This window comes from Buceros rhinoceros, unplaced genomic scaffold, assembly GCF_000710305.1.
Source record: "Buceros rhinoceros silvestris isolate BGI_N320 unplaced genomic scaffold, ASM71030v1 scaffold35500, whole genome shotgun sequence".
Classification (NCBI taxonomy): domain Eukaryota; kingdom Metazoa; phylum Chordata; class Aves; order Bucerotiformes; family Bucerotidae; genus Buceros; species Buceros rhinoceros.
This window is the reverse complement of record NW_010388430.1, coordinates 6071-19238: the sequence shown is the minus strand read 5'-3', so window position 1 is coordinate 19238 and position 13168 is coordinate 6071. Positions and strand designations below refer to the sequence as shown.

Below are 13168 nucleotides of genomic sequence, written 5' to 3'. Positions count from 1 at the left end.
TTATTAATGCAAGAATAAATAATTTAGAAACAACTTCTAATATTTTAGACTTCAAGTCACCATTTTGAAGTAGTAGTTACTCATTCTATAAGTTTGGTCAATGACTAATTCTAATTAGCTATTCTGAAAATGAGAATTGAAGTGGTGTAAAGAATAATACAGTTTCCATTAAATTGTTTCCTTCCTCCACATTTCTTACCAATACTCGGATACACTTAAAAGCAATTGCAAGCAGTACTCACTCACAAGCTTCTAACCATGACCACACCACAATAAAAACTGGGTTTTTTTGTATTATTAACCCTATTTTACAGGCATTTTAAAATGTCAACATATATCCCTCTAGTTTTGCTATCAAAGAAACAGAACATGGTTAGACATCTACTGGACAGAGTAAGCTAATGAATACCACAGGGAATATGCAAGCAAGGCTCAAATAATACTGAAAGGTTTTTGCTGGAGGTACTGACATAGTTGGGAAATGTGTAGTAATTAAAGTCACTTACAGATAATTCAGTAGTACATGATGCCACTGGTGCTTAAGTGATGTGATTTCATAGATGTAATGGGAGGCTTTCCTTTAACTTGGGCCTCTTTTTAATAACCTAAATGATATTTTTAAACAGATACAAATGCAGATGTGCATCATCCCAGACAAACTGAGATTTAGTGAAATATCAATTCAGTAACAGTCTATTCCAGGTAAGAAAGACTGCAAAAGTCTAATTCACCTTCTTAGCTGCTATAAAAAGAAGTCTCCCATTTCACTTTTGCCTTTGAAATTCACATACTATCCAATACATTCAATGGAATTCCACAGATAGCAGACAGCGTTGTTTTGTGAAGCTAATGGAAGGACATGATCCCAGGTAAGGAGGTTGTATTTGGATTAATTGTTAAAAGATTTCAATAGATACTCTACATGACCATTAAAAAAAACCACACCAAGTTAGTAAAAAATGTTTTAGAGATTTAGCTCTTTCCATTGCTTTGAATATTTTGAGGAAGTATTTTCTAAGAGACTTTAAAGAAAACAAATTTTACGTAGTCATTTTTGTGAAATTAGCTTCTTGTCAAGGTTCCCAAACTTCCTGTGCTTCTGCATTCCCATGAACAAAGGCTGCAACAGCAGTGATTACCCCTAGAATTACCCCCAGCATACAGGAGGCACTTGAGCAACTTGCACATATCACAGACACAATGCAGTTTGGAAATGACTGCATCAGCAAATATTTCCAATTAGAACTTACATCTACCTAGCCAGCCTGTTTAAATGATTGTCTTAATGAAAAACAACTATTTAGCAGTTACTTGGAAAAACAGACAACTGTGCAATATGTTAGTCATGTTATTGAATGCCAAGGATAGTAATGTTTCACCACACTGATTACAAGAACCTCTACATCCTCGTGCCATGTTTCTGTATTTTTAATTTTTTCTCATTAAAAACAGATCAGCAAACTTCTGTGATCCTAACAGTGGATGAGCAGCTTGTTAAGAGCCATCTTAGTGCATTTCAGTGGAGTATCTGTATGTCCATCCTTTCATCTCAAAGTTTCATTAAATGTGGGACCACTCAGCACTTTTTCTTCTTCACGCACGGTTGAGAGAATGCTTGGATATCTTAATTACATTAAGGTTACTATGGTGATATTCAGAAATTATTCATTTAGATAAGGAAAGCAATAAAAAGTACTAGAAAAATCAGAACAATCTTCCTTAAGTAAGATGTTTGCCTATCTGTTATTTGGTTGTGGAACTCAGGGCTCTATTAAGACCTGTGGTGCTCCTAGCTGTTCAGACAGCAATCAATATACTCTTTTCTTTCCATTTTGCTTCATTAGAACTTCTGTTTGGATCTTGACATTTTTTGCTACCTATATTAAATGACTGTTCACACAGTCGTAGGCACAGAAGTACTACCAGTTACCTCATGAAATAGCTGGTAAATACTCATGATGCAAATTACAGCTGGGAAAATTCAAGTCCCATTATTTACCAAAAGATTGAAAGGACAAAACGCAAACATCCACCACCACCACCACACCAAATCAGGAGTTCTTCATATCATGCAGGTCTGCCCTCCAGAGAAAAGAAAAGGAAAATCAAACCCAATCCAAGCTAAGAACCAACCAGCCTTAAGGAGATTCTTTATTTCATAAAACTTGAAGCAAGTCAACTTCTGGGGGATTTGTGATATCATCTGAAATGGGAAATACATAGCTGCATCATAAAAACTGTAGCACAGCAGAAATACTACTTAAGTATTCCTAAAAAAACAAACAAACACACCAAACCAAAGTTTGGCAACTCAACCAAATGCTGTGAGACTATCAAGCATTTTGGACCTGGGGCTTGCGGGCTTTCTCTTGCTTCTTTTTCCCAAGCCCTTGGGTTCTTTACACAACCTCCTATCACTGTAGGGTTGCCACACCTCTCATTGTAACCTGGCAAAGGAGGCTGCAGGGAGAACATGCAGATGTTTTCTCACTACTGTTGTTGATAGAAAAGGCAGTTAAGACCCTCCCCTTATCCCTTCCTTACACTCTTTTCCTTAGCCCACACACTTGAAGTTTAGTTCTGCCATTCTGAAAAGTGCTGTCACCTCGGCAAAAAGGATGGAACTCAGCTGCCACCCTCTGCACTGCCCGAGCACAAAAATTGGGGAAGTAGTGATGTGCTAGGCAGTCGGTGAAGGGAGAGCACAGGTCAGAGGCACGGCATGGCAATACAGCACAGAACAAGACCAGCCTCAAAAAAGAGGGGCAAGACATACCATGGACATTGACGTATTGCTGATTCAACCCCTAATAATGCTGGTTTCACATAAAATTAGTTGTAGGCTGCTACTAGTGAGTGCTTTTAATTTGCCTCTTGTTAAACAGTTGTTTCAACTATAGTCATGAATAGAACATTTGTGCCATAAGATATAGGTAGTTCACAGTTCTTCCTATATATTTGTCAAGTATAAACTAATTCCAGTGAGGCACTGTACTACGGAAAGCTGAGAGAAAAGCAACTATTTGCTAATGGCACAATGAATTACTATGAGGAGTACTTAACTGCACAGTAAGTTAGCCTATCAGTCTCCAAATCCCGCATAAAACAAGCCGCGTGTGCATATAGTGACAAATACTCACCTTGTAACTTGTTACATTTAACAATCCTCAATAATTTCAAGACTTCACATACCCTTATAAGAAATGAAACAAAAGTCACTTTGCATACACACACAAAAATGACTCAGTATAACTGTTTACAGCACAAAGGGACACCAGCCACCAAGGTTTTGGTGAGTTCCAATCAAGTACTCGGGAAATAAAAAGCATAGATGGATAGATACAAAACCCCATCTTCACATTGTCAATAGAGACTTGCAGAGTCAAAAGAAGTTATGCACCTGCCTTCTTTACTCTTAGAAAGTGAAGTCTTCACCATTAAAAATCTACACCAGTCATTTTATTTTCCTGTCATTTTTTTCTCCCCTAACCTCTAGCCTTAGGGGACTTTGCGGAATTAGAATTTCACAAGCAAAAGAACTCAATGGTGGAGCAGGAAGAATACCTAATAGACTACTACTAAACTTGCGTGATGTACAATTTTCCAAGCCAGAAACACCTACAGCACATGTAGCAAGAATTACAAGACTGTTAAAAAAAAAAAACAAACAAAAAATCAGGAGCCTTTACGACTACAGTTAAAAATTTATTTTTCTGCATTGAAGTGAGTACATATTTACACATGATGTGACAGAAAAAAAAAATCATCTGGATACTAAGGTTGTAAATGTATTTTTTCCTTTTAACAGTCCAGAATATGAGTGTGGAAATAGAATAAACACATAACTTGGATGGTACATCATCCAGCACCTCTGGTTTTACTGGTGGGTTTTTCTCGTTAATATAGCATTAGACCACCCCCAACTACCCCCAGCACACTTTTGGCAAAAGTCCCTGAACATAGCCTCCCCCTCCCCCAAAACATTCAGTACATTTTAAAAAACAGGCTCAGTGGCACTTTCTGTTATATGACTTCAGTAACATTTTGAAATACAGTGCATCCTCACTGTAATTCACTTTGCTGTAAGGCTAACTTAGACATAAGGCAAACATTACCCTAGCTCTCAAACATTCCACGATGACACACCCTTAGTACATACATCTCTGTTAAATGCAGAGATGCCTTGTTTCCCTTCCTTGCTTTTCCTCCCGATCAAAAAAGCAATTCAGGGAGATGGTGTGCTACACTCATCACAGATTGCAAGGTACTAAATTGTTAAACAGAAACAGCAATCAACAAAAGTAAACAGTATTCACATATCCAAAACTTATTTCCATCACTTAAATAACTTCATCTGCAATTATAAAATACATACACTTAAATATCTTTGTAAGAAATAATCATCTAAAGTATCACAGATTATGATTTGCTTTTGATAATCTAACTGCCCTAACTCTGCTGTAAAGGAGCGTTACTACCTAGGATGTTTTCCTATTGCAATTCATTTCTTAAATATACAGTAAATTCTCTCTAGCTATTCTGACAGATAGTGCAAACAAAGACATTCTTTGGGTCACAATTTTAAAATATTACCGTCAATGCTATCCTCTATTTAATATTGTTTAGTAAATCAGTAACAAAATATTAAGTACACATATTTTCTAACATCTGTTTAACAAGGCGTTTTCCTCAGTTACCTTGACTTAATGCAGATCACGAAAAAATGAATAAGCTACAATACTGCTCATCTATCCAAAAGATATATTTATACTTAAATAAATATATTTAGAAACCTACCTATAAGTTTCCCATTGCTTTCCATTTATTGTTATTATCCAATGGCATACTACATCAAATCATATCAAAGTATCTTTAAAGGCAACAAAGATCACTTCAGAAGCACTGCTCAAAGGCAATGAAATAATGCTTTGAGAACATATGCACATAAGTTAGGCCTACACAGATTCAGCACATTGTATAATATAATAGTTTACACTTCTTTTAGAGTCAACTAGTGCTCTGCCCTGGCTGGAGATAAAAAGCTTATCTTTAGTATTACCTATCATACACATGGCAACACCAAATGGCCTGTTTGCTATCTAATGTTGCTTGCTGGTTTCACACGTTTATTTGAAGTTACTGGCACCTGATTGCTAATTCCATTAGTAGTATTTGTTGCTGAGCCATTCACAACGATGTAATCAACTTTGTTTTCCAATTTAATGAGGCGTTGTAAAATGTCGTCCAGAAGAACAGCAATTGTTCTCTTAAGATCAGCTGAAGATAATGGAAAAAACAAATTAGATCCTGTTATTTACTGTATGTGGAAAAGAACTGCTATTTCAACGTATTCACCTCTTAAGACTTGCTATCCTTCCTACCATACTTCTTGAGAAAGAGTACAGATTGGTATACAAGCACAGAATTAAACAGCTGCTTGATTTTTCTTTAACACCGTTTCTTTGTTATTTTAGGAAAGGAAGGTACTACCATAGCAGTGAACTGTGAACGAAGCCAATAATATTTGAGTGTAAGAACAAAACCACTAGTGGGAGCGTTAGTCTAGGGACTATTCAAAGGCAGTATTTCAAATGTTACCCAGACAAGAGCACGGGAATACACAGCTATGACACTTTTTAGCCTTGGACAGCAACAGATTATATTTATGTACTTTCCAACAAGAAAAAGGCAGTTCTTAATGGCCTTCCTCTAAATACGTATCTATCCCACAGAAAAACTGCTATGAGAAAGTATCTTACCATTTCTTACATAAGCTATAAAGTAGGGGGGGAAATCCATATATTTAGGTCTACTCTGATTTTAAAAATAAGAGAAAGGATGGTTAAAAAAAATTCCTATATTCTGGAAAACAAAAGCAGTAACAGAACTTTCCACAGAAGCTAATTATGCTGTTGTCAATGCTCATATCACTATTTTTACTCTGATTTGGAAAAAAGAACAAACTTACCAGGTTTTACAAGGTGTTAAGACCCCCCAAAACGCTTGCAGACATACACAGTCTCTCCTCCCTCACCCACCCCTATCCAGTTCTTAACTAATCAGAAAAGATGGGGAAGAAAAACACAGGTATAAAAGTGAAAACTGAGGAGTAGTCCAGAGAGAATTAAACCACTAGCAGTAAATTTAAAAAAACCCCAAAAAACCCAGGTCAGTCCCTCACTCTAAAATTAACTAGTTCTTGTTTAGTAATGTCATCTTTGGGGGGAGAAAAAAGAAAGAATAAAAAAAGATAATTGCTTTACAGTTTGAGCCACAGCCGGCTCTGCTGTCAATGACACGCTATGGGTAATGTACTCTCTCGTACCATTCTGTGCTCAACAGTCTGAGGGAAGGAACTGCCTACTCAAGTTATGAGTCTGATGATCAGCATGTAGATCAAGAGCTGACTTAATTTTTTAATTAAACTACAGACAAAACTTCAGAAGGCAAATCTCATTTGGAAATAGTACATAAGACTTATACAGCAGTAGAAAGCTGCAGCACACCAAGGGTTTTTTTAAAACAAATGACGTAGAAAAGTAATTACACAGCAAAGGCAGGAAATCCTTGAAGACAAAAAAAAAAAAAAAAAGTGGGGGGAGAAAAGGGAGAAGAAAAGGAAAAGTCACCTCTTACTGTGATAAAATCATTATCATAATGAATGAAAGAATTAAAGACTAAGACATTTTGATACTGTCCTCCTCTTGCATTGCTTCCTGCTCATCTTGTCAGTACAGACTTGCCTCCTTGTTCTGAAGCAGCAGAGTTCAGACACATTTACCAGGATCTTACAACTGGTAGAACCTGCCCCTATAAGGATTCCTTAAGGTACATTAATACATACCTTTACATATATTTTTTTTAAATATTTCTTTTTAAGCCTTGTATTACCCTTATTTTCAAAGATATTTTCCTTTATGACAGAGTTAAAATTAAGACATTTTGATAACTTCATTAAAAAGATCTCAGAACTATAGACTCAAAACTATCCTTTCTGAATTTCAAAAGACAGTCACAGCCTCTAGTAATGTGAACAGTGAATAGTGGAAATATACTCAACTTTACCAGTAAATCAGAAGAGAGACATGATGCAGCAAGTACCAAAGCTCTAGAGTCAAGGGACCTTATCTCTAATGGCTAAAGCAAGGAGAGATTCTGCTAAGTTCATAACTGTCTTGCAGTCTCAAGACTGCAAACTCCGCTAGGATGTCTTTTTTCTGGTGCTTTTTTAATACTTAAAGGGAATAAAATTAAAGAAATAAAAGCAGAAAGTTAGTCACGAGGCACAAGAAGAATCTGGAATGTTGAAGTGACTTAACCTACAACTTTGTCCCAATAGCAAGCATGTGCTTATTTCTCAATAGCTTACGATTCAGAAACAGCACAATGTTACTGTTAATTCTGGAAGTAACAGTAGTCATATACCTGGAGATAGCTAAAAAAAAATCCTGGGAAACAAAAATCTTATGTCTCAAGCTTGATTTTGCACCACATCTTAATCTTCAACTTCAGTGAATAAACTAAAATCAAATTGGTTACTACAGTAAGTTTTTTTCTCTGAAAGAGCAGTATATATTACTTTAAAAAAGAAGTAGAACTTTACCGTTTTCAGAAAAAAAAGTTAATACAAAACTAGTATTTTTTTCCTCTTACCATATCCTGCCATAGAAGCTCCACTGCCACCATTCATTAAATTTTTATTTTCTTCTGCCAGTGCTTTGACATATCTTTTACTTAGATCTAGTATCTGTCCACGCAATTCCGCACTGCTTTGGCGTCTTGGATACTGGAAAGTGTAACGTAGCAACATCAAACCCCAAATGATTCCAAAAACTAGTAAAAACATACTCAGTTTCTGGGACATATTTTTTCTTGAAAATGTTAGAAACATTTCTGATGAAGGCCACAGGTGTGTGTTGATTTCAAGGTAAGTACTTGAACTTGGCTTTGTCAAATTGTATTACATATTAAACAAAAATAAGATTTCTATGAAATGAAAAATCTTCTTGCTGGATCATCTTGAATACATCTTCTCATGTTTTAAGTGGTCTTGATTCCTGAAATTTGTAAAATATCACTTGGTTATTCAAAACTGCTGCAGTTGTTGAGATCAAGGACAAATACCAGTTTCCATACACGGTATTACTGCATAATCTAGCAAACAGTTGTGGATTTGTATCTGCTTAGAGGTACAGCCATTTTTCTATCTTACTTGTTGTTCACAAGGTTTCCTCCTCTTATTTTTAGCAATTTTTATTCTCCAAAATCAAAATGTCCTTGCTTCTACAAGTATTTTAAACACTATAATTTGAACTAACATTAAACTCAAATGCTTTTCAGACAAAATGCACCATCTGGTACACATTTTGATCAGTTACCCACATATATCTATACACAAGAAAAAGATCTTGTGTAATTATTTACTTTATTGTTATTCCTCACTTAGAAGCACAGGGCAAGGATAAGCAGATAAAATGCAGAATGGAGTTCCTTGGTTGGTTAGTTATTTTGAAGTTTGGAATCATCCTTTTCTGGTTTTATGCAGCATTAAGATTTTTGTTGTTGTTGTTTTGATGTCTTGATAATAAAGAAGCAAAACCAAAATGAACTGGCATATTGCACTCACTTTTAGCCTTTTACTACCATTTTTAAAAAGTCTTACCATAGCAGCCAATTCTGATCCCTCAACAGATTAAGGTTTCAGAAGAAAAACAAATGGGAGGAAAACTTCAGCAGTTAAACAAGAGTCCAGCCAGTCTGAAGTACCAAACATCTTCAGGGAGCTCTGTATTGGGGGGGGGAAAAAAAAATAATCAACAAAATAAAATGCAGGACTAAAGAGACTGTCATTTTCAGGTAGAGTGGAGTTGAGGTCTTCAAGCCACATGCTTTTAAAACAGAAATACATTTTTAAAGCTGACTTAAGCAATAGTTAGGGAAGAACAAAATCTGTTTCTATTTTACTATAAATGCATACATTTGAATGTCCAATAAATTATTTCAAAATACTTTAAAGAAAAAAACAAAATACAACTAGGTAAGAATCTCACTGAAACATGTCCTTTTCCTTGTCTTATAAGGCAACGGCAGAAGATGTTCCAGATTCATCATGTATGTATCTACACATCTATTTACATATGTATCATTCTCTTCATTTTTTTCCCCTCAAACAAAGGTTATCTTTTCAGTCTCTTCACATAAGTAATAGCTGGTATTACTCATTTTTCAGTCACCTCTAAGACTTCTCCAATTATTCAATACTTTTTTGAAAAATTTCTATTATTCAACACAGTCTGGATAAAGCTACTCATCTTACGTAACAGTTATGTTTTCCCTATTACTCCCCATTCTTCCCCACATCTTACCTGCCATTAGCACTTTTCAGACTGAAGTTATGCATTAGTAAGATCCCCACCAGACTTTCTATAGTGGTATTTAGGTCTCTGTTTTTACTATAATATTGAGACCTCATTTCTTACCCTGCTAAGCACTCATCTAAACATAACTCCGCCTCCACACTATTTTTCATCAACTCTGCTGACCAGTTCAACTGGCCTCATGCCGACACACCACAGTCTGCTGCAAACACAAGTAACGCTGCCAGCAGGGTTCTGAGTTGTGCTTGTTGTTCACCCTTTGCCTTCACTCTTCAGATAACCTTCTCGGTAGGCAGGCCAACATGACTGATTCAAGAGACAAAATTTCAAAGAGCTCTAAAATCAACAGGCACACCTAAATTATTCTGAAAGTGATTCAGCCCAAGGCAAGGTCTTGGACACCAAAACTGCTATAAAGTAACAAGTTATTGTGTGTAAAATGTCCTATAGTAACTGCCAGTACATAAAATCTTTAACTGTTGGTAGCGCTAATGTGAGTGGCAATCACGAGTCACTGAACGAGCAATAGTATACTTCACCTCAACCATGGAGCATGACCATGCACACGGACAGATAGCCAACATGCAAGAATGTGAAATCCCACTGTAAATTCAGTGAAACGCCCTTTGTTCAAAGAATTAGCTTATCCCCCAAAAAACTGTTTTTAAGCCAAATTTATCTTAAGCACGTAAGAATAAGAGAGAAAACAATAAAACCTTTTATTCTACAGTATCGGCACAAATATTCGGAATTGTGTGGTTAAAGATTTCCTGAAACAGACCCTCTCTAAACACGTGCTAACCAAGACTACGTGTCCCTAGCTCTTTGCCAAATCCATGGCTCTGCACTCAGATTTTAAAGCATAAACTGCATCTACATCACTATGCATCTACATAACCCCTGAATAGTATCAAATATGATGAAAAAGATTTACATACAAGGTCCAGGAGCAGGGTATTCACATGATGGCTCAGAAAATCAAACAGTATCTCTCAAGGAGAGGCCATAAATTTCAGCCCCACTCACACAAGTTTATATTTTATTTTCAGACAATTTTAAAAAAATAATATAACATGTAACTCAGGCAAAATTTAAATTAAGTTCAGCTCTCCACAGATCTCCAGCCATAGCTCATCCTGAAGCGTTTAGACAGTATCACTACAGAGCTCTGGAGTGGAAATAACTCTGCTATCATGCTGGAAATACAGCCACAAGCCAGGATAAGAGCACAGGCCAAGACGAACAGATTGAATAAACTCCTGCCAAGGAACAGTAGGAAATGCAGACTAGGATTTTGCAATGTATATTTCATTCGTGGTGCACATGCTGACTACGGAAATTAAGGACTTAACCTGCTGAGCAAATAGCGTAACACCCAAATACTGACACTGGGCAAAGGAACTGGCAGTAAGGTGTAACAAAATGAAGGGAACTACTTGTCACTTTTCCTGTGCAGTTTTAGAGGCCATTCCACCTTAATGAATGCCAGTGTAATTTCAAAATTCTGGAGATGCGGTCTCCTCTTTCTTCCTGAAGCATGCATTTCTATTGACCCATAACACACTTGCTGCAAGACCCTTCCAAGATTACACAGCGTGGAGTAACAAAAAAAGCAAGCTTACACCTGTGTGATTTGCAAGTAGGAAAAAAGGGTAATGGAGCAGCAGGCAAACGTATCGGGAAGAAAATAGCACAATAAGTAAGATGGATGGTTTGACATACTCTTTTATAAAAATCTTGTTGCTCTAAAGGGTCAGCACTTCTCTACACAAACATCACAATTTAAACAAAACTTGTCCTCAGAATGGACTCTTTTTTTTCAGTAATTCAGAGGTAATATCCCATGAGATAACAGCATACATTTAAGAAGGAACATAATCCCTTGTGATTTTCCTTTTCCCTCATTCTCTCAAAAAATCTACCCACCACTTCTTGAGCTGGGGAAAAAGGAAGCTGAGACTTCCTCCTTCACACTGACTTAGCCTGGGTAGAAACCCAGGCTTACCACTCTCACACCTGCAGATGAAGGGCTTTTATGGCAACCAAGGTCAAAGCACTGCAGAGAGCAACAGAAGAAAGGGCACATTAGAGCTACACGCCTTGTTGGAATTCCTACCATCTCAACCTGACACAAAGAACAACAATCATGAACATGAAGGACTACAGGCAGGCAAAATTTGAAAATCTGAAAAAACAGACACAAAACCCCCCCAGAAACCCCAAACACACACACACCACACCAAATCAAACAAAACCCCTGACCTGACTGCACAGGCAAAATGGCAATCCAAGAATCCATGAAGAAGAGTATTTTCCAGATAATCCTTTCAATAGGCTGATTCAAGTGGCAATTTTTCAAAGATCTCTGAATTCACCATGCCTATTTAAACTATTCTGAAAATCACAAGCCCAAGATATGGGCGGGCAACATTAGAACTTGGAAATACAAGCAATTCCTGAACAAAGGATGTGAGACTAGGTTTGCCTTTCACAGACACAGGGAGTTTGGTTTTCTCCTCTGTTGCCAGTGCTGGTTGCCTAAGAAATGTATAGCCAAAGCCTGCCAATGTGGATTTAACACTGTACAGCAATACCACAACACTCACTGACATACATCTGGCAATGAAAACAATGAACTAAGGCAGTCATCCTCTTCAAAACAGAATCATGTCTCTATCCTCTGAGCTGCATTCCAACATCAGCCATATATAAACTATATTATTGAGTGCATGAAGCAAAAGGAAAAAAGCAACAGAAAATCCATTACATGTTCCTTAATAAAGCAAAGTAGTATCTCTGATGCTAATGAACTAACAGCATCAGACTTTGAATACTGACTCTTCTCCATGGAAACCAGCTCATACTTAGAAAACATCATACTTGGAAGTTTGTTGTATGGAATCAGATCGTGTTTTACTTATTCCCAGCAAAACCCAGATGTTGTATGCATATGATATATGCATTTGTGTGTACAACACAAAAAATGCAACAGCCTGTAAGGCAAGGGAATGCCCTACGTCCTTTAAACAGTCTGAGTATCATGAAAACACAGCATACCCAAATCCTTAAAAGGTTACAATGCACCTTACAGCACTGTCAGTCCTGCTAGTCAGTCAGCTCATGAAAGACCTGTACATATTCATCAGCATTTTCTAGTTGGTCTGAGAGATCCCAGCCTTCCTAAACCACTGGAAGTGGTTATCAGCATCAGCAAGGCAAATTTAAAACTGCTGCAGAAATGGTGAGCACCTTCTAGTTTTGAAAAATATACAGGACAGATGAAGATGACTACGTACAAGAGAAAAAGAAAGCAGCAGGCCCATCAGATAGTTTTGGTAGTTATTGGTAAGCAGCTTTGGCAAAAAAACCCCTAACAGAACAAGAGTCAACAAAAGGTGAAGAATAGAGAAAACTGAAGCCTGAGAATCCCATTCCATTCAAGGATCAAAGTCTTTAAGGATAAAGCCAAGAAAAACGTACTGAAAATAGTATTGTTAACATACAGTCCAATAAAGTCACTTCTCTGATTATGGGTCTGGAAAGACAGAATGCCAAATACTGCAGTTCCTTAGTGACACCCTAGAGACCTACACAGGTCTCTAATTAACTAATCTATTAAGAAAGTAGCCTTGATAAATGGGAAATTTACTCACTCTACTACTTACTACCATAATACTTACCTGTTCCTCACTGCCAAATTATGAGCAACATGACTCAGTGAATTCAAAAGGCAGTCTGGCTTTGCAACCAATTATTAACTGTATAAACACAAGAAGTGATTTATCAAGATG

General features: G+C 36.9%; 1 protein-coding gene across 2 annotated transcripts; it reads right to left on the bottom strand.

The window, feature by feature from the left end:
• Positions 1 to 5031: 5031 nt before the first annotated feature.
• CCDC126 (coiled-coil domain containing 126) lies at positions 5032 to 8754 on the bottom strand. Of its 2 annotated transcripts, XM_010145916.1 has the most exons (3): positions 8663 to 8754; positions 7654 to 8057; positions 5032 to 5277 (listed from the first exon to the last, which is right to left on the bottom strand). In XM_010145916.1, exons 2-3 carry the CDS (start codon positions 7889 to 7891, stop codon positions 5096 to 5098), a joined length of 420 nt encoding a protein of 139 aa, XP_010144218.1. In that variant the 5' UTR covers positions 7892 to 8057; positions 8663 to 8754; the 3' UTR covers positions 5032 to 5095. The 2 variants fall into 2 exon arrangements, with proteins under 2 accessions (XP_010144218.1, XP_010144210.1); XM_010145908.1 differs by lacking the exon at positions 8663 to 8754 and having other exon boundaries at positions 5096 to 5277.
• Positions 8755 to 13168: the final 4414 nt, after the last annotated feature.

Bases quoted from the DNA above. Each gene is read 5' to 3' on its own strand.
- CCDC126 (XM_010145916.1), bottom strand. From the start codon at position 7,891: ATGTTTCTAACATTTTCAAGAAAAAATATGTCCCAGAAACTGAGTATG. The intron at 5,278-7,653 runs GTAAGAGGAAAA...CATTATCTTCAG, and splicing joins AGCTTCTATGGCAGGATATG to CTGATCTTAAGAGAACAATT.